This window comes from Leptonychotes weddellii, chromosome 4 (assembly GCF_054177405.1).
Source record: "Leptonychotes weddellii isolate Sample4059 chromosome 4, ASM5417740v2, whole genome shotgun sequence".
Lineage (NCBI taxonomy): Eukaryota > Metazoa > Chordata > Mammalia > Carnivora > Phocidae > Leptonychotes > Leptonychotes weddellii.
Genome location: NC_138372.1, coordinates 170,815,688 through 170,841,613, shown reverse-complemented (window position 1 = coordinate 170,841,613; position 25,926 = coordinate 170,815,688). Strand labels below are relative to the sequence as shown.

General features: G+C 50.0%; 1 protein-coding gene and 1 long non-coding RNA gene across 3 annotated transcripts in view; both read left to right on the top strand.

Moving 5' to 3' along the window:
- Positions 1-563: 563 nt before the first annotated feature.
- On the top strand, positions 564-21,112 carry ZNF250 (zinc finger protein 250). Of its 2 annotated transcripts, none has more exons than XM_006744766.3 (6): positions 564-657; positions 7,890-7,982; positions 8,208-8,349; positions 8,554-8,667; positions 8,853-8,915; positions 18,783-21,112. In XM_006744766.3, exons 2-6 carry the CDS (start codon positions 7,941-7,943, stop codon positions 20,105-20,107), a joined length of 1,686 nt encoding a protein of 561 aa, XP_006744829.1. In that variant the 5' UTR covers positions 564-657; positions 7,890-7,940; the 3' UTR covers positions 20,108-21,112. The 2 variants fall into 2 exon arrangements, with proteins under 2 accessions (XP_006744829.1, XP_006744830.1); XM_006744767.3 differs by having other exon boundaries at positions 566-657; positions 8,223-8,349.
- LOC145721014 (uncharacterized) overlaps positions 675-25,926 on the top strand; it is a 133,643-nt gene continuing 108,391 nt past the window's right edge. Inside the window, exon 1 of the long non-coding RNA XR_014144493.1 lies at positions 675-3,049. This is a non-coding gene — a long non-coding RNA (uncharacterized LOC145721014). The remainder of the gene's footprint in view (positions 3,050-25,926) is intronic.

Below are 25,926 nucleotides of genomic sequence, written 5' to 3'. Positions count from 1 at the left end.
CTTCCTCCCGACCGTTCCCTCGGGCATTCTAGTCCTGGCTGCCTGAGCCTCCTCTCCCGGGGCTGCTCCGGCTGAACCGCTCACCGCCCTCCCGGGCGCAGGCCTCAACACCCCCCACAAAGTCCGTGAACACCAGTGCTGGTGGTCGAGGAGGCACTGTCACCGCCCGGCCCTTGCCCGGTCCCGGGACACAGCAACAAGAAGTGACGTTCGGGGCGGGAGGGGAGGGGGTGTTACACCCGGCTTGAAGCGGTAGAGGGAACGGTGAGACTGAATTGGGAGACCCAGGGCAACGTCGACGCAGTCCCGGCGCTGGGGAGCAGCACTACAAACTTCCGCAGGACTGCCGGAAGTGCAGTTCGTGCAAGGCCGGAGCGCGGTGTGGCCTCTCTAGGCGCACCGGAGGTCTCGTCTCTCGGTGGCTCTGGAGCGCGCCGCAGAGCTGTCAGTCAGGAAAATGGCGCAGGCGGGGAAGGCGGGCCCGACGGCCGCACTGGGGGATGTCGCACGCTAGGACTGGTGGCCCGGGATGTGGGCGGGGACTGAGGAGGCGGGGCCCCCCGGGATTGGCGGATGCGCCGTCGAGGCGGGGCGCCCCCTTTGTCTGGGTGCGTTGCGGGCGTCAGTCTCTTCGCGCGTGAGCCTGCGGCGTGGAAGGTGAGTCGGAGGTGCGTGTGGGCACTGGCAGGCCGGGACCCCCTGTCCGCACGGGAGCCGGAGCTGGGTCGTTCTCACGGACAGGGCACTTCCCCGCGGGCACGCTCTGCTCCCGCCCCTGGCGCCGGTTCCCTCCTGCGGACGTGCAGTGGCGTTCTCTCTCCGCGGACCCCTCTCTCAGCCCCCAGCCCCCCGCCTTCCGCCACACCCCAGTCCCCTGGCTGCTCCTCGCTCCCGGGCCTCTCCCGACCCCCACCCCTCGGCCCCTGCCACGCCCTGGGCCCCCCCCTTACCCTTGACACACCCCAGGCCCCCCGCGACCGGGACCCCGGGCCCTCACCCCACCGCGCCTGCCACGCCCCGATTCCCTCCCCCCCGGCCGCGGGACACTTCAGACCCCCCCACACTCCCAGCCTCCCGGCCCCTCCCGCGCGGACTGCGAGCCCTGGCCGGAGTTGCGGGGATGCCGCGGGGCCTCGGCCGAGAGGATCCGGCGCGACTGCGCCGGGGAGGGCGCTCAGCGACCCGCGTGCCCCGGGCTCGCTCTCGAGGGCTCCCCAGAATACAGAACCGGAGGCTGAGAAGCCCCCGGGCCCCGCGGCGGCCGCAACGCCCCCGCAGTTGGCAGTCGGCCGTCTCCGCGTCCGAGCGGCGTTGGTGTCTCTCTGGCCAAGAGTACTTCCTAATTTTACGTTCTTCCTCCCTGTTCCTGTTCGTGCCGTCTTTTCCCTATTACTTTGTAAGAGCCCTTTTTTAATGAATGAGACCAGTCTTTTCTGATAGGCAGATATTTCCCTAGTTTCTTGTTTTTTCACATTTCAATAGAAAGTAATGTTTTTTCTTAAAATGTAAACATGTGAGAGAAATATAAAGAGTGAGAGTCGTCGTCGGGAGCAGCCTGCCAGCGTGCGCAGAGGAGGCACTGGCTGACTGGCTTTGTACCCTTTCCAGATTTTGCGTGCGCTTTTTTCCGCTTCCAGCCTGAAAGGGAGGCTCGGCGGCAGAGGGGTGGCCGTGCTCTACCGGCCGATCCTTGTAGACTTTTCACCTAAAAACGGTCTTCGTGGCCGTGCGTCGTCTCCGTAGGGTGGGCCCGGAGTGGAGTGAGGGGAGGCTGGGGCCTTAAGATCGCCCTCCCCGCATTGTTGTCACATGAATGTTTCAATTTCCGTTCCCCGGTGATTGGTGAGGTTGAAACTCTTCGTGTGCCTTTGTGCTCCCCCCTCTTTTTTGCGTTTGTATTTCCTTTGTGATCCGCCAGTTCATACTCTTCTCCGTGTATGTTGAAAATGCTCTTCACAGACTGACATTTGAGTCCAGTTACGGTGTTTTGTTCTGGTTTGGGGTTTTTTGAAGAGATTTCAAGTTTTTAATGGTAAAATATTTACTCCTAAGGCTTTTGAGCTTTGTTATGTTTTAAAGGGCTTTGCCCTTGCCAAGATTATTTTTAAAGTAAACCCTTGTTTTTCTCTGGTACTTGTGCATTGTGGAAATCATCTGGAATTTATTTTGGTGTGGGGTGAGGGGACTCCAGCTTCATTTTTTTCACTATGCTGTTTCTAACACCACCTATTGAATAATTCATCTTTCCATTGATTTGGAAAGCCACCTTTGTCATGCATTAAATTCTTACATGATTTTGGGTCCATTCTGGAATTTGATGGCTTTGATGTGCATAGGGTCTTCATTTTCATGCAGCAGATCTGGAAGTCTCTGCCCCCATATTTCTGCTTTTGGTATTTTGCTTTGAAAGGACCTTCCCACCTGAAATAATAAAAACTTACCTATTTGCATCAAGTTCTTTTTATAAAATGTACTTTAAAATTTCAACTCATTCATTCATTAGCCTAGTGGATTCATTAGACTTGTAGTATTTGATATGAGATGATCTAATTTTTTTCTGGCCTTTTTTTTTTTTTTTTTTAATCTTTTTGCTCTACTTTCTGGGAGATGTGTTGAACTTTATGTACAGGCCTAATTTTACTTTTCCTAAAGCATTTAACTGGTCCTAGCCCCATTTACTGATCATCTTTCCTCAGCAATTTGAATTGCGTCCTGTGTTCTCCATTTGTTTATACAGACTTGGCCCTGCTCTGCCCCATTCCTGTGTCACCCCTTTTCGTCCAGGCCCACTTGGCTCTAGGCACCTTGGTTTTGTGGATACAGTGAGAATTTACATCTCATTTCTAAACTTTGTTTTAAACTTGTTTCTTGTGTCATATATGAACAGAATCTTTTTCCCTGTGTATTTTCTGACTAGGTGTTGCTGGTGTATAGGAAAGCTATTGGTTTGGATGCGCGATCATTCACTATGGAAGATTGCAGGGTTGTTGGGGCGCCTGGGTGGCTCAGTCGTTAAGCGTCTGCCTTCGGCTCAGGTCATGATCCCAGGGTCCTGGGATCGAGCCCCGCATCGGGCTCCCTGCTCGGCGGGAAGCCTGCTTCTCCCTCTCCCACTCCCCCTGCTTGTGTTCCCTCTCTCGCTATATCTCTCTGTGTCAAATAAATAAATAAAATCTTTAAAAAAAAAAAAAAGATTGCAGGGTTGTGCTTTGTGTTCGCAAGTGGCTCGGAGGTGCCTCTTCTGAAGATGCTTCCACCATGGAGGGCAGGGTATTCCAGCAAGAAAACCCATAGGTGAGGATGGTGAGGACAGACGGAGGAAGATCCTGGGAGCCACCCACCCCAGACCAGGGACTCGGAGTGTGCCTGTCCTAGCTTGTCCCTGTGGGCGGGGTCTTTGGAGGATAGGCATGCTAGCTCTTTTACATCCAGCCCATGAGGAATTCAACAAGGGCGTTAAGTTCCTAAAACTTAGCTTACAAAACAAAATAATAATAAATGTTAAATTCTAAGCTCTTTATGTCTCTGCAGTCCCTTCTTTAGTTCCTGTCTGTGTTGCTGGCTGCTCAGTCATCACAAGAGCCAGAGCCTGCTTGGCACAGAATGTCTCACTGCAGTGTGGCTTCTTTCCCGTTAAGCATCCAGTGCTGCTGAGAACATTGATCTATTCTGGTTTTGTTTGGGTTATTCCCTGAGGAGATTTCCAAAAATGAAATTCCTGCATCTGAAGAATGACTGTGGCTGATGGGTGGGTGGGCACTGGTGCAGGGACCCTCAGGGCGGGTGCGGTTTGTTTGGCCCTGTGTTGGGGGTGGCATAGCCTTCTTCACAGTCTGCTCTGATACTCAGTGATGGTGATTCTGGCTCTGGGACTATCTGAACAGGACTGGGCATGCCCACCTGTTCTACCTTCCTGTCTAAACTCCTGGGTTGGGGTGCCTGGGTGGCTCAGTCAGTTAAGTGTCTGACTCTTTAATTTTTGGCTCAGGTCATGATCTCAGGGTCGTGAGATGGAGCCTCGCATTGGGCTCCGTGCTGAGTGTGGAGCCCGCTTAAGATTTTCTCCCCCTCGGGCGCCTGGTGGCTCAGTTGGTTAAGCGACTGCCTTCGGCTCAGGTCATGATCCTGGAGTCCCTGGATCGAGTCCCGCATCGGGCTCCCTGCTCGGCAGGGAGTCTGCTTCTCCCTCTGGCCCTCCCCCCTCTCATGTGCTCTCTCTCATTCTCTCTCTCTCAAATAAATAAATAAAATCTTCAAAAAAAAAAAAAAGATTTTCTCCCCCTCTCTCTGCCCCTCCCTCCCCTTATTTAAAAAACAAACAAACAAACAAACAAAAACTCCTGTGTTTTTCTCACAGAGCAAAGCCTGGAGGTGGGCATCAGAATCATAGGGGTCAGGGTGGAGGAGAGGGTATCTTACTAAAAGCCAGTTTTGGTGCCCTGGATGGCTCTTTTTACCTGCCTGACAGTTGTCAGGTTTGAGGGCCACAGTGTTTAGCACATATTTGCATGCAGCCACAGACTTGTTCAAAACTAGTTAGTACCACTTTTTGTATTGGTTTTGTTCATTTTTTTTTTTTTTAATCAGAATACAGGTGTCTTAATTCCTTTGGGCTGCTATAGTAAAATACTGTAGACTAGGTAGCCTATAAAACAACAGACATTTCTCACAGTTCTGGAGGCTGGAAGTCTGAGATCAGGGTGTCTCCATGGTCAGGGAGGACCTTTTAGGGTTGCAGACTTCTTGCTGTGTCCTCACGTGGTAGGAGTGAGGAAGCTCTGTCAGGGGTCTTAAAAGGGTATTGATCCCATTGTGAGGACTCCACCCTCATGACCTAAGCATTTCCCAATGGCCTCACCTCCTAACACTATCCCACTGATTAGGATTTCCCCATATGAATATTGGAAGGACACAACCCTTCCAACCCTAGTAACAAGCATTCTGGTATGCTTTTACTTGGTAATGTGTGAGGGTCCTTCTAGGTAGAGAGCCTTGGTTTCAGTGCTTTTCTAGGACTCTCTCTCCCCCTCCCCCATCCCCAGGAATCTTCCCCTTTGCCCTCTCCACCCACCTCCATGCCTCACTCATACTGACAGCCTGGTTTTTTGAGTTAATCTAATTGAATGAGCACCACAGCATTTGACTCTGCCCCTTGCTCTCCTCTTGCGGCCCGAAGAGGAGGGGTGTGATCTCCGTTTTATAGGTGAGGAGAAAGCACATACACACACTTCTTGGCCCTGGGGGCATTGTTTCTGAAAGAGGACATTATGGACATGCTCTTCGCGTCCCATCATTTCATTTACCCATTGGCTGTCTCACACAGCTTAAATCTTTCGGGGTGCATGACCTGTCTGGAAGGACTATGGATTGGCAGTGGCACCATCCTTGAGTCTGCGTCCATTCCGGGGGAGCACCCACTGTTGAATGGTATATCTGATTCATCTACATACTGCCAGGTGGCTTTCCTGAGAAAGAGTGTGAAGTATGGTCTCATAGCTCTTTAATTTCATTCACTTACTCAGCAAACATTGGACTGCTGGCTGCTCTGCTGGGACACGAAGGGAGAAAGAGGACTGGACGACGCAGAGGCCCTCAAGGTTGGGGGTTCAGGAAGGGCCTCAATGAGAGGGTGATATGGCCAAGCACCAGCCAAAGGGCAGGAGCCTCCCTAGCAGAAGGGAAGCCCAGACAGGGTTCTGAGCAGCCTTGTAGTAGCAGTGGAGGGGCCAAGAAGGGTTTGAAGCCAAGGACAGTCATTGTTCCCACCGCTGGGGGAGGGGCAGGTGCACAACCCTGTTGCAACAGGGCTGGGTTCTGGGTGTGTTTGGAGGATGGATTAGGAGTGAAAGAGTGAGGAGGAGGGGTGGCTGGGTGGCTCAGGCTGTTGAGTGTCTGACTCTTGGTTTTGACTCAGGTCATGATCTCAGCATCATGAGATCAAGCCTTGTGTTGGGCTCCACACTCAGCGGGGAATCTGCTTGAAGATTCTTTTGCTCTGCCCTTCCCCCTGCTTGTGCGCACTTGCATGCACTCTCTCTCAGATAAATAAATCTTAAAAAAAAAAAAAAGAAAAGCCAAATGCTTCCTGGGGTCAGCCGTACCCATCTCCAGCACCCACTGGGGAGATCCTGAATGGAGTTCCTAATCCTGGCCCAGTTGCAGTGGGGCCATAGTGCAGATGACTGCCTACTTGCACCAGGTCCCCAGGAGACCAGGACTGGATTATCCATGAAGGTCAAATTCTCATGCAGCTGAGGATTGATGGAGGCCCTGGCTGAGGGCACAATATCCAGGAGACCTAGTGGGGACTGAGTTGCAGGAGGACAGGTGACCAACTGTCACCACTGCCAGCAGTGGACAAGGATCTGGCCACATGGAGGTCATAGAAGACCTGGACCAGGGCCGCTTTGGGGTAGGTGGGGAGGGTGGAGACCACACAGGGGAAGCAGCTGGACAACGCCACAGGTAAGATGACTGGCCAGGAGAGATGGCAGGTCTGTGCGCTGCTCGAGAGGGTGTGGGTGTCCCGTGCACCATCAGTAGGGCAGGAGGCAGAGCAGGTGGTGGCAGTGACTTGGTCATCGTTGTTCTGAGATCTGGTGAGGCAGCCTCCCCCCCCCCTCCCGCCCGCCCCGATTCTTTCAAATCTTATTCTTACCTGTTCTCCAGCATCTATTGTTCATATGAATGTTAAGGTAGTTCTACTCCTTTAAGACTCCTATTAGAATCCTAATTTTAATCTAATTAGAATTAGATTTCTGTTGCATTGACACAGAAACACAGATTTGGCGGGAATGGGCATTCTTGGTGAACTGAGGGATGGAGAGAGGCCAGCCTCTCTCCACCCGAGTCTGCTATCATGTTCCTCAGAGGCAGCTGCAGTTAGGAGTTCCATGTGTATATTCCCAAAAGCTGTCTATGCAAACATACGCATACATCTGATGTTCTACAAAGAAAATGGGGTTGTAGTGCTTCCTGACTTCCTGACCCCAAGCCTTCCCTTTAGGCAGTCCGCAGTGTGAGGCATCCTGTTTTTCAAGGTGATCTTGTACCATTTTTCCTAGAGTGATCTGCCTGCTAGGTTTCTGTGTCCCTGTTGCAGACTCCTTGTGACACTCCAAAAGATGTGAGCCCCATTCCACCATTAGGAGAGCTCTTAATGCTCCCCCCCCCCCGTTTTTTCCAGTAATTTGAATATGACAGACACCTCAGGTTAATTTGTCCTGATATGTCTCCAGAACCTGCCCACCCCCAGGCCTCCCCATAGTGCTCAGACCAAATCCCTGGATGACTCTGGACTTAATCTACCAGAATCAACCATGTATCATGCCTCCGTTGCCAATCCCTGGTGGAGCTACCACCAGGCTGATGACCCCAGCCTCACTAGAGCACCACGGCACAACCAGGGGAGACTGAGGCATCAACAGGCCCACAGGAGTTATGGTCAAGTGAAATATGAAGGGCCTGGAGTGTGGACCTCAAGCAAAACCAGCCATTCTCAGCCTGTTTTCCCTGGAGATTATCTCTGGAGGCAGCCTGGCCTGGCACCCACACCAGACCTGATGACGGCTTGCCATCTTTGTGTATACTCTGGCACCAGCCCTTGTGCGTGGACTGTGAGCCTGAGCAGATGGCTCCGAGTCCTTGTTAGCTCCCAGCTGACCATGAGGACCCCAGGGTCTGGAGAACAAAACCTTGTGGCTGGAGCCTTGGGGTACAGAGGTGTCCCCAAACATCTCAGAGGGGATGTTCCTGGGCTCATGGTTAGAGTCCAGGGACCATGGTTCCTGAACTGTGGGGTAAGAGTGGGGGGGCGGGGCTGGACTCCCAGAACTCAGAATCTGTGAGGGCAAGGCTGGGCCTCTCATGTGTTCCCACCTCTTCCTCAGCCCCACAGGCTCCTCTGACTTCCATCTTCCTCAGAAACCTCGGGATCAGGGATGGCAGCGGCCAGGCTCCTGCCACCACCGGCAGGACCCCAGGTGAGCTGCCCCCCGAGGCCTCTACATTTCCTCATAGCCCTCCCATGCCCGGGGCTCCAGGTGGTAGCCTGAGTGTCACTGCCTCTATTGAATTCTGCGGCCTCTTCCCCCCCACCAAGCTGTTCACATGTGTTTCCCTTACCCTCTAACCAAGGGCATCTCCACTCCCCCCCCACCCCACCCTGCTCCATCTCAGATGTGGAGACTTAGTCCAACCTGCAGCAGCCCCTGTCATTCCAGGCCAAGGTGACCTTTGAGGATGTGGCCGTGCTCCTCTCCCAGGAGGAATGGGACCGCCTGGGCCCTGCTCAGCGGGGCCTCTACCGACACGTGATGATGGAGACCTATGGGAACGTGGTATCCCTGGGTATGGCCCCTCAGCAGCCCTCTTCTGTGTCTGTGTGCTTGGCCAGGGGTTGGGGGCCCTGTGCTGGGGGTTTTGGGGTCGCCTCCAGGTATTCAGCTCTAGAGGAATGTTAGTCCTGTCTGTCTTATGCCTGCAGGTCACTCAGGCGGGGTGGGGGTGTTCACAGATACTGTATTGACAAAAGGCCTTCCCTCCCGTGAGCAGGACTTCCAGGATCAAAGCCCAATGTGATCTCTCAGCTGGAGCGAGGAGAAGAGCCATGGGTCCTGGATGGGCAAGGGGCTGAGGAGTCTAGGGGCCTGGGGAGTGGCCATTCAGGTGAGTGAAAGGAGCTGGCCCTCCTTGACTTGGGGTTAATCAGTTCCGGGTGGCTGTGGGCACTGACAGGTGATAGCAGGAGTAGCTTCCACCTGGGACCTCTTCTGGCAGAGGTTTAACTCAGTGAATTGCACTACTGTTGAGAAGTGTTTTGTTGTCCCTTCAACTCTCTTTTCCTTTTGCAGACAACTACAAACATGACCACATGACAGCTCGTATGCGACAAGACAGTTCACCCTGTCCGTGGGGTAGGTGTATGTCTCATCTTTTTAATCCATACAATCCCTGCAGGTGTTAATGCTCATGATTCACCAGAATGTAAAGAAATTTCCTGGGGTGCTCTGATGCAGAATATGTTCTTGTTACACAACACATACAATCTCTACAAAACTGTCGGGAGGGGTTTTCTAAATTAAAAATTTGTTTCAGTGGAATTGTTTTTTTTCCCCTTTGTCTTGTCACATGTAAAACATTCTTCCCTAGTCTGTCCTTGAAACAACTGAAGCCATGATTCTGAAAGTGAGGGCTCTGCTTAGGCCATCTCCTGCACCACGCGGGCACAGGGTGGCCTGGCGCTGGCACTGACAGCAACTCGAGTCTGTCTGTGAACATGAAAGTTTGATCATGCGTTGATTTGATGCCATGGATGATTGAGGAACCTCCTGTACAGTTATTTTTTTAACTTATTAAAGTCATCTTGCTCATCTTGTTATTTTGGCATCAGGGAAGAAACTACCTATTCAGGAAACTTCAACCAGTAGAAATGATACTTTTCAGTGCAAATGGGTAATTATTTCTTTGGCTTACTAGCTTTATTCTATGACAGTGAGGCTTTATAAGTCAAACAAACAGTTTCCCAGTTTCAAAAAAACATAACCTTTTAAAAATAAGATGTATAAAAATTTTACTAAATAGATGACAGTAAACCCAGATTTTTTATTTTTATTTTTATTTTTATTTTTTTAAAGATTTTATTTATTTAACAGAGAGAGACATAGCGAGAGCAGGAACACAAGCAGGGGGAGTGGGAGAGGGAGAAGCAGGCTTCCCGCGGAGCTGGGAGCCCGATGTGGGGCTCGATCCCAGGACCCCAGGATCATGACCTGAGCCGAAGGCAGACGCTTAACGACTGAGCCACCCAGGCGCCCAACCCAGATTTTTTAAATGAAGAACCTATTAGTGTTACCATTTTTGAAACAGTATACACTTAATGATTGTTCTGAAGATAATAAAAAATAAACAGAAATATCCAGTAGGAAAAATGGACACAAAACTTGAACAAGTTCTGACAGAGGAGGAAAACCAAAGGGCCAATAAATGTGAGAACATGCTTGGCCTCATTATTCATCAGGAAAATGAAAATCAAGACCATTATGATTTACCATGTTAACACCTTCAGAATGAGAAAAAAAAAAAAATGGAAGGATCTGACTATCAAGTTGGAATGAGAATGTAAATATGCACACTCACCTTAGAAAACAGTTTGGCATTATCTAACGAAGTTGAAAATACAGGTCCCTATGTCAAATGTTCCACTCTTGTGTATATAGTAAGGATGTTTGTTTGTAAGCACCAAGAAACATATACAAGAATCTTAATAGAAGCATGCTTCATGATAGAAAAAATTGGGAATGGGGCACCTGGGTGGCTCAGTCGTTAAGCGTCTGCCTTCAGCTCAGGTCATGATCCCAGGGTCCTGGGATCGAGCCCCGCATCGGGTTCTCTGCTCGGCGGGAAGCCTGCTTCTCCCTCTCCCACTCCTCTGCTTGTGTTCCCTCTCTCGCTGTGTCTCTCTCTGTCAAATAAATAAAATCTTAAAAAAAAAAAAAAAATTGGGAATAACCCAAATGTCCATCAGCAGTAGAATAGACAGAAGAATAAACTGTGGTGTTTTAATAGGAAAGAACGTGTTGTAGTGAAAATGGTTTAATAACTGCTAGGGAACAATATGATGAATCAGAAACACAGTGTTGAGAGAGGAAAGCAAATTGAAGAAGACCAGGTACCATGAAATTATAAAAATGTTAGAAATATGCCTAATTAAGTTATTGGTTAAAGATACAAATTTCTAAGATAAAACTGTTTTTTTTAAAAAAAGGCATCTACTTCCAGCCAAGATGGAGTAAACAGAGATGAGAGTCACCCTCTCACTTGAAACAACGTAAAAACGACAAGATACATGAAAACACAGCTCTCAAGGTGTTGGGCATCATTCTCTCAGTGGAAATCAATCTAGGAAGGAAATTAATCCCTGAGGGACAGGAAACAAAGGGGTGATCTCTACAGTTGCCCCAGCTCACAGCTTGAAGAAGATTACAGTGCAGGGAGGGGAACTCTGGCAGAGCCCAGTGGTCTCCCAGACTTGAGGACACATAGCCAGGAGTCCAGAGACACCAGGGAGGCTAGAAGTCCCACAGAAGAGTCCATTTGACAAAGAGAACTCTGGATATCTGCAGGGAGAGCCCTTGAGTATTAGCACTCACAAGGGAACAGGAAAGAGCCCCCTCTTTAGAAGGAGTAGCCGCTACAGTAGCCAGGATTTAAGATGGTCTTCATAACAGAATGAATGTTTGTGCCCCTCTCCCATTTATCTGAGGAAGCCCTAAACCCCAATGTGAATGTATTGGTGATGGAGCCTTTATGGAAGTAATTAAGGTGAGGTAATAAGAGTAGGGCCTTGATTTGCTAGGATTAGTGTCTTTTTAAGAAGAGGAAGAGAGACCAGAGCTGTCTTTCTTGGCACACACAACCTCCCAGACCACTGCCCCATGATGTACGTGCCCTACCTCCATAATCCCCATAATCTCTCGCTGTGTCTCCCTCTGTCAAATAAATAAATAAAATCTTTAAAAAAAAAAAAAAGAAAGAAAAAACAGTCCTGTTAAACTGACCAGAAATGACATCAGTGATAGAATTGGGAGACAAGGATATTAAAATAAATTTATTCCATATGTTCAAGGACTAGAGGGAATACTGAACATGTTAAGTAGAAGCATGGAAGATAATCGTGAAAGACCCAGATCTGATTTTTTTTTTTTTTTTTTTAGATTTTATTTCTTTATTGACAGGGAGAGACACAGCAAGAGAGGGAACACAAGCAGGGAGAGTGGGAGAGGGAGAAGCAGGCTTCCCTCCGAGCAGGGAGCCCGATGCGGGGCTCGATCCCAGGACCCTGGGATCATGACCTGAGCCGAAGGCAGACACTTAACAACTGAGCCACCCAGGTGCCCCCCCAGATATGATTGCTAGAGATGAAAACAACAATGTCTGAGATGAAGAGTTCAGTGCGTAAAATTAGTGGCAGATTAGACATTGCATAAGAAAAGATTAGTGAAAACAAATTATTTTGAAACTACTGAAAAGGAAACAGAAGGAAAAAAAAAGACTACAGGATATCAGGGAGCTGTGGGACAATCTGAAATAGCCTCATACATGTAGCTGAAGCCAACAAAGGAGGGATGGGAGGGTCAGAAAAAATATTTTAAGAAACGATGGTTGAAAATTTTCCAAATTTGTTGAAAAGTATAAACTCAGATCTAAGAAACTCAACGAACCCTCTACCTAATAAATGAATAAAATTACACTAAACTACATCATAATCAAAAGAAGTGTTATAACTAAGAAGCCAACAAAGGAGATAAAATAGAACCATGAAAAGTAAGTTGATTTTTTTAAAGGAGAAAGAGAAGAGGAAACAAACCACGGATGTTTAGTGACTGCTCTAGGGTTTACAATACACATCTCTCACCATCGTTTACCTTCCAACAACGTTAACACCGTTTCACAGGTAGCATAAGACTTAGAACAGTAGACTTCTGTAGTAACCCGCTCAGGCTGCCATAACAAAAGGCCATTGATGGAGTGACTTAAACATCAAAAATTTTGTTCTCACAGTTCTGGACGCTAGAAGTCCAAGACAAAAGTGCAGTTGAGTTTGTGGTGAGGGCTTTCTTCCTGGCTTGCAGACAGCCACTTTCTGGTGCTCACATGGCCGCTTTGTGTGCCTGTGAGTGCGTGGGGTGGGGGGAGGTGGGAAGTGAGTAAGCTCGCTGGTGTCTCTTCTTATCGGGCACTAATCCCATCGTGGCGGCCCTATCCTCGTGACCTTGTCTAACCCTAATCACCTCCCAGAGGCCCCACCACCAAATACTACATGAGGGGTTAGGGCTTCAACGTGTAAATTTGGGGGAGGGGGAACACAAAGACACAAACATTTGATCCATTTTACAACAACCCTGTTCCTCTGTCCCAGATTCTGTGATCGTGTCGTCATAAGTTCTACTCTTGAATATGTTAGAAACCCACAGTGCGTAACTATTTTTTTAAGTTTATTTAAGTGATCTCTACACACAACATGGGGCTTGAACTCACCACCCCAAGATCAAGAGTTGTTCCCCAGCACATAACTATTTTTGCTTTGGACAGTTCTCTTTTAGAGTGATTTAGAAAACCTTTTTCACATAGTCTTGTATATTTACCTTCATTTTAACCATTTCCAAAAGCCTTTATTTCCTTGTATAAATCTGACTTTCTGTCAGGTATATTTCTGCAGCCTGAAGAATTCCCTTTAACGTTAGTTTGGATTTGATTGTTGGGTGTTTTATCCATTGGTGTTTGTAAATTGACAAGTTTTTTCTTTTCTGCACTTTAAGGATGTCAGTCCATTGTCTTTTGACTAGTTTCTGATGATGAGTCCACTATAACTTTACATTTGTTCCTCTGTGTCGTGTGTGTTTTTCTTCTAACTGCCTCTAAGATTTTCTCTCTGGTTTTTAGCAGTTTGAATATGATGTATCTAAGTGGTATTTTAAAAAACATATTTGTGATTCTAATATCTTGGATCTGTCTTTTGATGTCTTCCATTATTTTTAGAAAAATCTCAGCCGTTATCTTTTCAGATATTTTTGCTTCCTGTTCTCTTTCTCTTCTGCAATTCCAACTACATGCAGGTTAGGCCATTTGATATTGACCCATACTGGTTTTATTTTTTGTTTTATACATTTCTGTCTCTTTTTTTTTTTTTCTTTTTTTAAGATTTACTTATTTATTTGAGAGAGAGAGAGCACAAGCCGGGGGAGCGGCAGGCAGAGGGAGAAGCAGACTCCCCGCTGAGCAGACCCCTCCCCCCCCAATGACATGGGGCTCGATCCCAGGACCCTGGGATCATAACCTGAGCCAAAGGCAGACGCTTAACCATCTGAGCCACGCTGTCGTTGTGGGATTTTTCGGGTAATTTCTGTTGACCTGTTTTCAAGCTCACTGGTCTTAGCTGGGTTGGGTCCACTGATGAGCACATTAGAGGCATTTTTGTGTTGCTGTTTTTTACATCTAGCATTTCCATTTGGACTCTTGGAGTATCTCTCTGCTTAAATTCCCCATCTGATCATTCACATTGTTCCAACATATGAGTCATCTCTAATTCTAGTTCTGTTGATCACTTAGTCTCTTGACTATATGTGTGTGTACATGTACACACACACACACGCAGTCTTTCTTCTTTCTTTTGGGTGTCATAATTTTTTATTGAATGTCAGCTATCATTAACTGGGACAGTAGAGATAGAGGTAAATGGTGTATCTGTCTGGAAATGTAGCCTGTCCTACTAGGCTGATAGTGTGAAAGCCTGAGTCAGTCTAGTCAGGACTTGGGCTGGGCTCTGTTGTTCCCAGAATTGCCTTCAGTGCATCACTAGATTCACACTCCTGTAGCACTTCCTTGTGCGTAGGGTGAGGGCTTTCAGTCTTTCAGGTATGCCTACAGGAGAGGGTTTTCTTCTATGCTCTTGCCCCCACCCTAGCAGTAGTAGGCAGTTGCTGGTTACTCAGGGCTTGCTGGCCTTTGGGGCAGGGGCAGGGAGAAATGAGAGGATGCTCCACTGTCCTGGTCCATCCTCAGTTTTAGGCAGGTTTGTATTCCTGGGTCACAGCCCTTCCCCTGGTTGAAGCAGACTTCTCACTGCTGGGCTCATGATCATTTCCTAGCTCTCCCTCAGGAGTAGAAGATAGTTTTCTTCCCTTCCCAGCCATTGGAATTTTTATCTGTATCTTAGAATGAGAAGTTTGCTTTCGCTCGCGTAGTGACTTGCAGCTTTTGTTCTGTAGAGGAGAAGGGTTCATGTGGCTGCTTTTGTTCGCCTCTTGTAAGCCTAAGCCACCAAAAGAGGCTTCCTCTGGACCTGCTCCCAGGGGGACATGAGCCCCTGTGTCTGGAGCTCCCCGGGGTTCTTTGGAAATTCATTAATGTTTTAGCCAGGTGCTTCTTCCTTGCTTGGGTGGTGGCCTGTCTTCCATCTTCCTCTTACCTCCCTCCCTTCCATCATCAGTGCAGTTGTCTTCCCATGCACGCACCTGTCTCTCCTTAGGGTTCAGGTTGTTTGGTTGCCACCATGACCTTGGCTCTATGATAGATTCAAGAAAGTTACAATTTTAGGGACGCCTGGGTGGCTCAGTCGGTTAAGCGTCTGCCTTCGGCTCAGGTCATGATCCCAGGGTCCTGGGATCGAGTCCCGCATCGGGCTCCCTGCTCCGCGGGGAGCCTGCTTCTCCCTCTGCCTCTGTCTCTCTCTCTGTCTCTCATGAATAAATAAATAAAATCTTTAAAAAAAAAAAAAAAAAGAAAGTTACAATTTTATAGATTACCTGACTTTTTCTTGCTGTTAGGGTGGAAGTGATATTCTTTCCAGCTTTCTCCCTCCTGGGGGAATTCAGTTAATACATAATTAATAATAAGCAGTATAATAATATATATTGTTTTACATAATGTATAATAATAGTGATATTCACAGTAAAAGGGACACGGGATTGGTCAGTGTATCCACCCGACTTTGTATGTCAGACTGGGGTTTATGTGCTCCTGTTGGTCATGGTGAGGAGCTCTCCAGTACCACTGATGAGCAGGCAGTGCTGGGGCAGAGGGACACGGGACAGTACGCTGTCCCAGGGCACCTGGGTGGCGCAGTCGGTTAAGCATCTGACTCCTGGTTTCAGCTCAGGTCACAGTCTCGTGAGTCTTGGGATCGAGCCCCACATCAGGCTCCACACTCAGCATGGAATCTGCTTATGACTCTCTGCCCCCTCGGCCTCTCTCTCTCTCCCTCTTTCTCGCTCTCAAAAATAAACCTTTAAAAAAATTTTTTTGAAAACAGTAAGCTGTCACATGGTAGTCTTAATAGGAACAAGGGCTTGGACACTGGTGGGGAAAGAGGAAGATAAGGGATCAAAAAAGAGATGTGGATCCTGAAGGCCCACCAGCCACAAGAGGTAGGGGCTTATTCTAGGAGGAAGGAAGAGCCAAGTTCTCTTTTGGACTCTTGACGTGGATGTGCTGGTGGGCCATCTAGATGGCAAGGTCTGGCAGCAAGCAGAGCACCCACCTGAGCCTGGAGAGCACTAGGAGATGGAGGAGTCAGAGTGTCTGTGTCTGGAGGTGCAGCTGAATCTCAGGGTGGGTGTGAAGAACCAGTTCATCAAGCCTGGAGTAGGACTCCAGCCTCTACAAGGAGGCCCCTCACTCAGGGGAGTCTCCCACTTCCCACTCCTGCCTCTTCTCAGATGATCAGCTGTTGAGGGTTTGCTTCCATCTGGCTGCCACCAACTTCTGCAAGAAGTACTAGCATTTGGTGTGTCTTTGCCCCTCCAAGGTACCTAGCTGTCAAAAGGCAACACAGATCGAAACAAGCATATTTTTATCTATTGACCACCTTGGCCCAAATCTTTCTCCGAACACCAGTCAGAAGTCCCATCTTAGAAGGTCCCTTGGCTTTGTAGGGGGACTACTTGGCTTCTTTTTTTTTTTTAAGATTTTATTCATTTGACAGAGAGAGACACAGTAAGAGAGGGAACACAAGCAGGGGGAGAGGGAGAGGGAGAAGCAGGCTCCCCGCAGAGCGGGGAGACCGACGTGGGGCTCGATCTCAGGACCCTGGGGTCACGACCTGAGCCAAAGGCAGACGCCCAACGACTGAGGCACCCAGGCGCCCCAGGACCACAGTTTTTGTGGGTTTTTTTTTTAAGATTTTTATTTATTCATTTGACAGAGAGAGAGAGCGAGAGCAGGAACACAAGCAGGGGGAGTGGGAGAGGGAGAAGCAGGCTTCCCGCCGAGCAGGGAGCCCGATGCGGGGCTCAATCCCGGGACCCTGGGACCATGACCTGAGCCGAAGGCAGACGCCTAACGACTGAGCCACCCAGGGCCCCGGGACTACTTGGCTTCTGAATCTTTTATTTTCCCAGGGTCCATGTTGGGGGTTCCAGGTGGCCCATTATATAGCATCTCTCTCCCCAGACCAAGTTAGGAAAAAAACCTTGCCACCTGATCGAGGCAGTGAAGGACCACCACAGGCCCCCATGCTGGGGACTGCCTCTGAACGTGAAGGAGCAAAGCCGAATATGGTTCCCTGAGCTGAGAATGCCCAGTTCTTACGCACATGAACCAGTGAAATAAGTTACTCCACCTACCCTGGAGAGAAGGGGGAGCAGAGAAGCAGTCAACACATAGGGGCACATGCACATTTGGATGCCATCCTAGCTCCTGATCTCCATATTGCTGGATCAGCATTTGTAAATTTCCCCTCAGAGCTGCTGACCCCTCAGTACCTGTCATAGACCTTAAGTGTGTCTGTGAGAATTCTCTCAGATCTTCCTCTGCCTAGAAGGCTTTGAATTCTGGAATATCCCTCAAGTGCAACAGTTTTTAATGCTGTTCCTGGCAGAGGTCTTTGGGAAGCTGGGGGTGGCAGCACGGTGTTTGGAGTTGGCCTCCTAAGCTGCAGGGCTGAGATTGGGCACTTGAGAGTGCACAAGGAGGCCTGGCTGCTGTCATGCAGTCAACTTCTTTCTTCTGGCCCTAACATGGCATCAGCTCCACCTGTTGGGTGACACTGATAAAGATCACTCCATGAGCACGGCCCGTCCTCTCACAACATCCCTGAAGCCCCTTGAGAAGTCTTGGTCTTCTGACTGGCATCTTGTCATCTCAATGGCTTGAACTCCAAGATTTAAAACACTTGTTCTCTGGCCAGCCTCACTGGCTCAGATGGTAGAGCATGCAGCTTTTGATCTCAGGGTCGTGAGTTCAAGTCCCACATTGGGCGTAGAGCTCGCCAAAAAAAAAAAAAAAAGTGGGCGCCTGGGTGGCTCAGTTGGTTAAGTGACTGCCTTCGGCTCAGGTCATGATCCCGGAGTCCCGGGATCGAGTCCCGCATCGGGCTCCCTGCTCAGCGGGGAGTCTGCTTCTCCCTCTGACCCTCCCCCCTCTCATGCTCTCTCTATCTCATTCTCTCTCTCAAATAAATAAATAAAATCTTAAAAAAAAAAAAAAAGTAATCAACACACCCTGTCCTCCCCCACTCAGAGCCCAGAGTCCACAACCTGATACTAAAAACATCTACCCCAGCCCTCTGCAATACTTCCTGCTGCCCACTGCAGGCCACATTCCAGCTTAGATGTGGTAAGACTCCCATTGTGTCTCTCCTCTTCCCAGTGCATTCTCCACAAAGAGGAGGTCACACTCCCCCATGTACAAGTCTTCTCTTCCTGTGTCTGTTAGACATGCCCACCAGAGCTCACACTTCTACCAGCTCCACACTAGGTGTTGCTGTCAGCCCAACAAGGCTCTCTGCAGTCCTGGGTGGGTTTAGGGTTAGATGATGGCCTCTGGAAGCCCTGTACATAAAGACTCCAGGGAGGGACGCCTACGTGGCTCAGTCATGAAGCGTCTGCCTTCGGCTCAGGTCCTGATCCCGGGGTCCTGGGATCGAGCCCCACATCGGGCTCCCTGCTCAGTGGGGAGTCTGCCTCTCCCTCTCCCTGCTAGTTCTCTCAAATAAATAAAATTTTAAGAAACAAAGACTCCAGGGGGAGTGGGATTCGGGCAGTACCGGGCTGCCACCAGCTGCTGTGTGCCTTATGTCCGTGACACCTGCCTCCCAAACTGCCCTGTCAGCCTGGGCACGTGTCTAGTTACTGGACACAGATGCGAGTTTTCTGCTCCTCCGCAGCTCACACGGCCATGTGCGTTCAGGGACCGCGGCCCTGCTGGCCACCTCTGGTTACACTTGCTCTGCCGTTCTGAGCGGGTTAGCAGTTAACATTTTTACTTTGGGTTTGTTGTTTCAGAGTATGAAAACAAGGGAGAGAGCCAAAATAGGGATTTGAGCCTGAAGCCGTTCACTTCAGAGGAAGTATCAGTGCTTCTGGGGGAAACCTCCACGGGATGGATTGATCAAGGACGTTACGAACGTGAGCAGAGCTTCTGTGTGAGTGCAAGCCCCGCCGGCCGGCCCGCAGCTCAGGTCCTGAGTCAGAGCGTGCCTCTCCCTCAGCATCAGGCTGTTCCCAGTGGCGAGAGACCCTACAAGTGCACCGACTGTGGGAAGTGCTTTGGCCGGAGCTCCCATCTGCTGCAGCATCAGAGAACCCACACCGGAGAGAAGCCCTACGTGTGCGGCGTCTGTGGGAAGGCCTTCAGCCAGAGCTCCGTCCTCAGCAAACACCGGAGGATCCACACGGGCGAGAAGCCCTACGAGTGCAACGAATGCGGAAAGGCCTTTCGGGTGAGCTCGGATCTCGCTCAGCACCATAAGATCCACACGGGCGAGAAGCCCCACGAGTGCCTGGAGTGCCGGAAGGCGTTCACGCAGCTCTCGCACCTCATCCAGCACCAGCGGATCCACACCGGCGAGCGGCCGTACGTGTGCCCGCTGTGCGGCAAGGCCTTCAACCACAGCACGGTCCTGCGCAGCCACCAGCGCGTGCACACCGGCGAGAAGCCGCACGAGTGCGCGCAGTGCGGCCGCGCCTTCAGCGTCAAGAGGACGCTCCTGCAGCACCAGCGCGTGCACACGGGCGAGAAGCCCTACACGTGCAGCGAGTGCGGCCGCGCCTTCAGCGACCGCTCGGTGCTCATCCAGCACCACAACGTGCACACCGGCGAGAAGCCGTACGAGTGCGGCGAGTGCGGCAAGGCCTTCAGCCACCGCTCGACGCTCATGAACCACGAGCGCATCCACACGGAGGAGAAGCCGTACGGCTGCTACGCGTGCGGCAAGGCCTTCGTGCAGCACTCGCACCTGACGCAGCACCAGCGCGTGCACACCGGCGAGAAGCCGTACGTGTGCGGCGAGTGCGGGCACGCCTTCAGCGCCCGCCGGTCCCTGGTGCAGCACGAGAGGATCCACACCGGCGAGAGGCCGTTCCGCTGCGCGCAGTGCGGCAAGGCCTTCAGCCTGAAGGCGACCCTGATCGTGCACCTGCGGACGCACACCGGCGAGCGGCCCTACGAGTGCAGCCGCTGCGGCAAGGCCTTCAGCCAGTACTCGGTGCTCATCCAGCACCAGAGGATCCACACGGGCGAGCGGCCCTACGAGTGCGGCGAGTGCGGCCGCGCCTTCAACCAGCACGGGCACCTGATCCAGCACCAGAAGGTGCACCGGAAGCTGTGACGCCCGCCGGCGCCGGGAGCCGCCGCCCTGAGAAGCTTCTGGCCGCTCGGCCGGGTGCGGGTCTTCGGCGGTTCGGTGTCCCGAGCACACGTTCCCGTGGAAGAACCAGAGGACGCCCGTTCTGTTCAGCGCCACGTCCTGAAGTTCGGCTGCACAGCAATCGCACAGTCGTAGTGGGTTTCATTCTTCCTTAACGTGAGACCGTGTTTGAAGGAAGTTAAGACTTAAGGATTTCTTACATTCTAAATGAAGGTTTTTCTTAGAACGTGCCATGCCTTTCCTAAAAACAGTTATTCCAATTATTGCACATAAACTTGAATTGGATTATTTGCAGTATTCTGTTAGACCACTGCAGTGTTGTGTGGATAAAATGACATAAGAAAAGATGGTTATCAAGTAATATGGCTAGAAATCCTGAGCGTGTGGAGCCACTTGTTTTGCGTGAACAAAGGAAAAGGTCAAAGGATTAGTGAGCAATGATGTAAACTTAGAAAACACTTCATCTGGTGTTTGAACTTTATTCAAGATCAGAAGGGATGTCTTACCTTTTTAAGTGAAAATTCAACTCAAAAATGGATCTTTGCGGGCGCCTGGGTGGCTCAGTTGGTTAAGCGACTGCCTTCGGCTCAGGTCATGATCCTGGAGTTCCGGGATCGAGTCCCGCATCGGGCTCCCTGCTCGGCAGGGAGTCTGCTTCTCCCTCTGACCCTCCTCCCTCTCATGCTCTCTGTATCTCATTCTCTCTGTCTCAAATAAATAAATAAAATCTTTAAAAAAAAAAATGGATCTTTGCCTCAAAACCCACCCTTATGACTTAAGAGACCTTGTGCCCCAGAAATCATGGGATGCCTTGGGCCTCCAGACCCCATGTGGGTTGGAGGGGAGCTCTGCATGCAGAGCCCAGACCTCATAGCTGCTGTGTTACTCAAAAGACAGTTCTTTGGTAGATAGTTTTAAAACCTAAAATTCTCAAATTCAAATAGCTTTTTTATTATCTAAAATTTCCATTTCTGTGTTTGAGGTTTTTATTTTTTACTCCTGATCGCAAGAGCGTCTAGTATCCATTTTCATGTACTGTAGTGAATCTGGTTTATTCATAATTTTTAAGAGGTTTTTTTCCTCTCGAAAACATCAGCTTCTTGGGAGAAATGAAGGACTATAGTGTTGACCCATAAGTCCACAGCAATACCCTGATGCAGATAAAAGCTTGTTTTCCCCCTCTCTGTGGTACAGGTGAGAGGAGCCAGCCTCACAGGTGAAACTCTGGAAGCTGAGGTAGCAGGTGTACTGCAGAGAGGAGATGGGCTCCTGAAAGGAACTGACATCACTGATGTGTACTGCAGAGCAGCTGGGACAACAGGGGCTAAGGCAATTGAAGCAAAAACAGGACTTGGGATCACTAAGGTAGGTGCTAGAGAGGAGGCGCACTCGCTGAGGTAGTCCTTCGGAGATGGCTGGAACCTCGGAGGAGATGCTGGAGAAGCCAAGCTCATGGTGCGATTCAGAGGAGCTGAAATCCCTCCATGTTCCTGCAGACGGTAGCTGAAATCACTAGAGCCAGACTGCAGATCAACAGAAGCGTTAACTGCAGAGAGCAGCTGACCCCAGTGAGATGCTAGCTCGAAAGTCCCCACAGAGGAAAGCCAGCAGCCCTCGCTGGTTGAGTGTAGCTGCCGTCTGACTCAGTGACTGCCCTCAGAGCCCACCGCTATTCAGGGCACAGTTCCTAACCCTGTGGAAGAGTTAGAAACAGTCATGTTCTAGTCAAGAGGAGAATAAGAGTTCAGTTAAATACAATGTACAGAAATACTTGTTTGGAAAGACACTGTATCACAGGACAACGTAAGTGATACAGTACAAGTCATTCTGGATTGGTAAATCCACCAAATCTAGGGTTTTCGGGGAAATCTGCAAAATGTATAGTTCACTTTTCAACCTTCTTAAATGAAGTGTACTTAATATCATTCTGCCTTTTCTTCCTGTCAGCTGCCATTGACCCATTGGTGTGTGTACAGGCTCAGGTGTCCATGGAGCTGGAAGGTGAGCTTCAGTGCCCTTCTCCCTGGGGAGGATCCCTGGGCCGTGCATGTTTGTCACCTACCTCTCCAAGGACCAGGAGGTAGCACAGAACCTGCTGGAACATATGGGCAGTCTTTGTTTTTGGGAAGTGGCATCAGGCACCAAAATGACCTTCGGGGTCCCTTCACCCTGTTAATAGCTTTCTCAGCCATTAACTGCCCATCTCTGACTGATCAGCAACATACCACACTTATTTTGGATTTTTTAATTTTTATTTAGATGTCTTTACATTTTATGCATTTAAATCTTTATCCTATTTTTCCTTACTGCTACCAAGAATTTGACACTTAGTTCTCAATTTTTCTATAATTTAGAAAACACCCAGAATTTTATTTCTGTGTACTATGTATAACCTGACATTTTCCAATAAAAAAGGAATGACTGGAACACCTATTTGTGGGTGAAGGGAGATGAATGACTTTGGTATAAGGACCTACTACAAATCAGCAACCAGAGGACATGAGCTGACAGTTCCCAATAAAGGGACGTACAGTGAGGAGAGCCTGGAAAAGGCCAAGTGTGCCAGTTTCAAATAAAAACATACCACCTCCTGATCAATTAGTAAAGGGTATCCTGTAACACACAGAGCTATGAAGGTGTAGGGGCACGGGTGTTCTCACGCCTTGCTGGTGATATCAATACAGTCCACCTGTGTCAAGTATAGGGCATGTCAGGACCCATCACTTCTCTGGAGAAAGATACCTGCACAGCAGGACCCAGCTTGGCAGGTGCCATGCAGTCCAGAGATGGCCCTGAGGGAGGCAGGACCATTCCTAGGGGACAGGCTGGGGAAGCTCAGGCCACCAAAAGCCACTCTGTGCAGAGGGTCTGGTGGTGAAAGCCCAGGAGGATCTTTCGTGGGAGACGGGCTTGCTCCAGGGCTGAGGAAAATCCTGGGTTGGGGGTGGGAGCAGCACTACTCTGCCCCATCTGGGTGAGTTTGGAGAATAAAAGTTCCTGAGCTGAGAAATGCAGGTGAAGTATAGGGGTCCCCAAGACCGCCCTCCCCTCTGACACCAGTGACAAATTTGGGGATTCCCAAGATCACCCTGAAGTTCAGTAATTTGCTACAAGGACTCATAGAACTCGCCTAGAAACCTGATACACACACGGTTACAGTGTATTACAGGGAACAGACACAGATAAAATCAGACCAGGGATTTCATGCAGGCAGAATCCAGAAAAGTACCAAATGCGGGGTCTCTGTAAAGTCATGGACATTACTTTCCTGGCTCTGATGTGTGACAGTGTGCATGGAGTATTGCCCACAAGGGAAGCTCACCCGAGCTTTAGTATCCAGAGGTTTTTTTGGGCTTGGTGACACATATAGATGGCCACCTGCATGACACCTGAGTCTGCAGCCTCTCCAGAGGTTTGAGTAGGTGCCACATGGCCAAAGCCCCTCCCATACACCATACTGTTCCTGTACAGTCCCTGGCTCTGGCTCTGAGTAAACAAAGACTCTCAGGCAGGACACTCCAGCCACCCAGAAGTAGGACAAAGGCCATCCCTCCCCTGGGGTCAGGTTAATCCTTTCTGCAAAAGTGGTTAAAAGTGGGTCAGGTCCCAGGCCCACCTCCAACTGCTCCGTGACCTCAGTCCAATCACCTCCCTTCCTCAGCCTCAGCTTCTGATCTGTAGATGAGAGTATCACCATTCACACCACAGGGCTGCCTCGAAAATGAAATGAAATCTACAAGAAGACCAGCCCAGCACTCAGTTCTGGGTAGTCTGTGTGTTGGAAGTTAGTACAACTGTGAACAGGTGCAGCAATCATGCGAGGCAGGGGGCCACACAGAGAGCAACAGGCCAGGGGAGCTGCTCACCTGCCGCAAGAAGACAGAAATGCTCCCCAGCCCCAAGGGATCTTGGAGAAGCTCAGCCCACAGTACATAACCCATGCAGGAAACAGGCTGGGCAGGGCAGGGTACACCCGACACTGAGCAAGGACTCACTCCCTCCTCAGCATGAAAGGCCACACAGCCCCTCCAGCAGGGACTCCAGGACAGCCTAGAAGACACTAACCCCAGGGAGCACCTGAAGATGGGCCCAGCCCTTGAGGACAGGGGTGGGAGGACCCAGATCCCGCTCTGACCTCTGGCTCAGGTCTGATGCTCTGCCTGGGTCCCTCTGCCTCAGGGTGTGTATCGGGCCAGCCACAAAGATGTGGGCATGGGTACCACACATGCACACTGTGAGCATGACCTTTACCTTTGGGGTAAGCTGTTCTGTAGTTTACCTGGAGGTGCTGACTCAAGCCTCCCCTAACAGGCCAGAGTCCTCAGCTGTCTGATCTTCTGACGCCAGCAGTTCATCTCCTGACTGGTAACTGCCCACAGCTATTAACAATTATTAACAATCAGCCTGTGGTCTGAGATGACATTGCTCCCAAAGACCCTCTGTCATCAGCAGGCTGACAACTCAGGTTTTTGATCCTGTAAGCTGAGGAGGCAAGAGGGTAGCAGCAGGAGTTAACCCACTAGACACCCAGACTGTCCAACTGAGAAGCAACGAGTCCCTTCGCCTGCACTCCCTCCCAACCTTAGATGAGCTTGACGCTTGGCTCCCGTGCGTGTCACCATGGATGGTGCCAGCCCTCTTCAGCCAAAACCAAACAGCCAAGAAAACTTGTCAAACCGTGTATTCTCTAGTTTTGCACAATGAAAACCACCAGCATATTTTTTTCCAGGTATTTCCATTAAATATGCTTCTTCAGACTGCACTGCCCCACCACACCTCCCCACCCCGTAGCCCTCCCACCCAGGGCTTCAGGGCTCCCTTCAAGGCCACAATCCCTTGGGGGTGCCCGTGGCTGAAGGGACATCCATGGAGGAGGAAGGGACCCCCAGAGCACGGGTTCTTAACAAGCAACCCAATGAGAAAGAATCGGGGCCATTAGCAGTGAGTGATAGGGCAGAGGATGTGAGAGGTAGTTTTCGTTAAAACCAACACAGAGAAATACAAGTTTCCTGAGTAATCAGACAGTCAAATTCAATACCAGCCAGAGTCGTGCCTATTTAATTAGCAAACAGAGGTGAAAATTATAGTATCTAGTACAGGGAGGTTGTGTGGAACTCAGGCTGTGCTCTACTCAACTTTGCATCCTGACATGGAAGGTAAATGTTTTCCAATGATTCAGTGTGGTGACATTATGTATTGGGAACAACCACCCTGGAAAGCATTTGCTTATATACATCAATGTCCTTTAAAATGTTTATCCTGTTGGGGTGCCTGAGTGGCTCAGTTGTTAAGCATCTCCCTTCGGCTTAGGTCATGATCCCAGGGTCCTGGGATTGAGCCCCGCGTCGGGCTCCCTGCTCGGCGGGAAGCCTGCTTCTCCCTCTCCCATTCCCCCTGCTTGTGTTCCCTCTCTTGCTGTCTCTCTCTGTCAAATAAATAATCTTTAAAAAAAAAAAAAAAGAAAGAAAAATTTTGAGTCCTGGGGCGCCTGGGGGGCTCAGTCGTTAAGCATCTGCCTTCGGCTCAGGTCATGATCCCAGGGTCCTGGGATTGAGCCCCACATCGGGCTCCCTGCTCCGCGGGAAGCCTGCTCCTCCCTCCCCCACTCCCTCTGCTTGTGTTCCTGCTCTCGCTGTCTCTGTCAAATAAAGAAAATCTTTTTAAAAAAATGTTTATCCTTCTCCTGGGGCACCTGGGTGGCTCAGATGGTTGAGCATCTGCCTTTAGCTCAGGTCATGATCTCCAGGTCCTTGGATCAAGCCCCATGTCAGGCTTCCCGC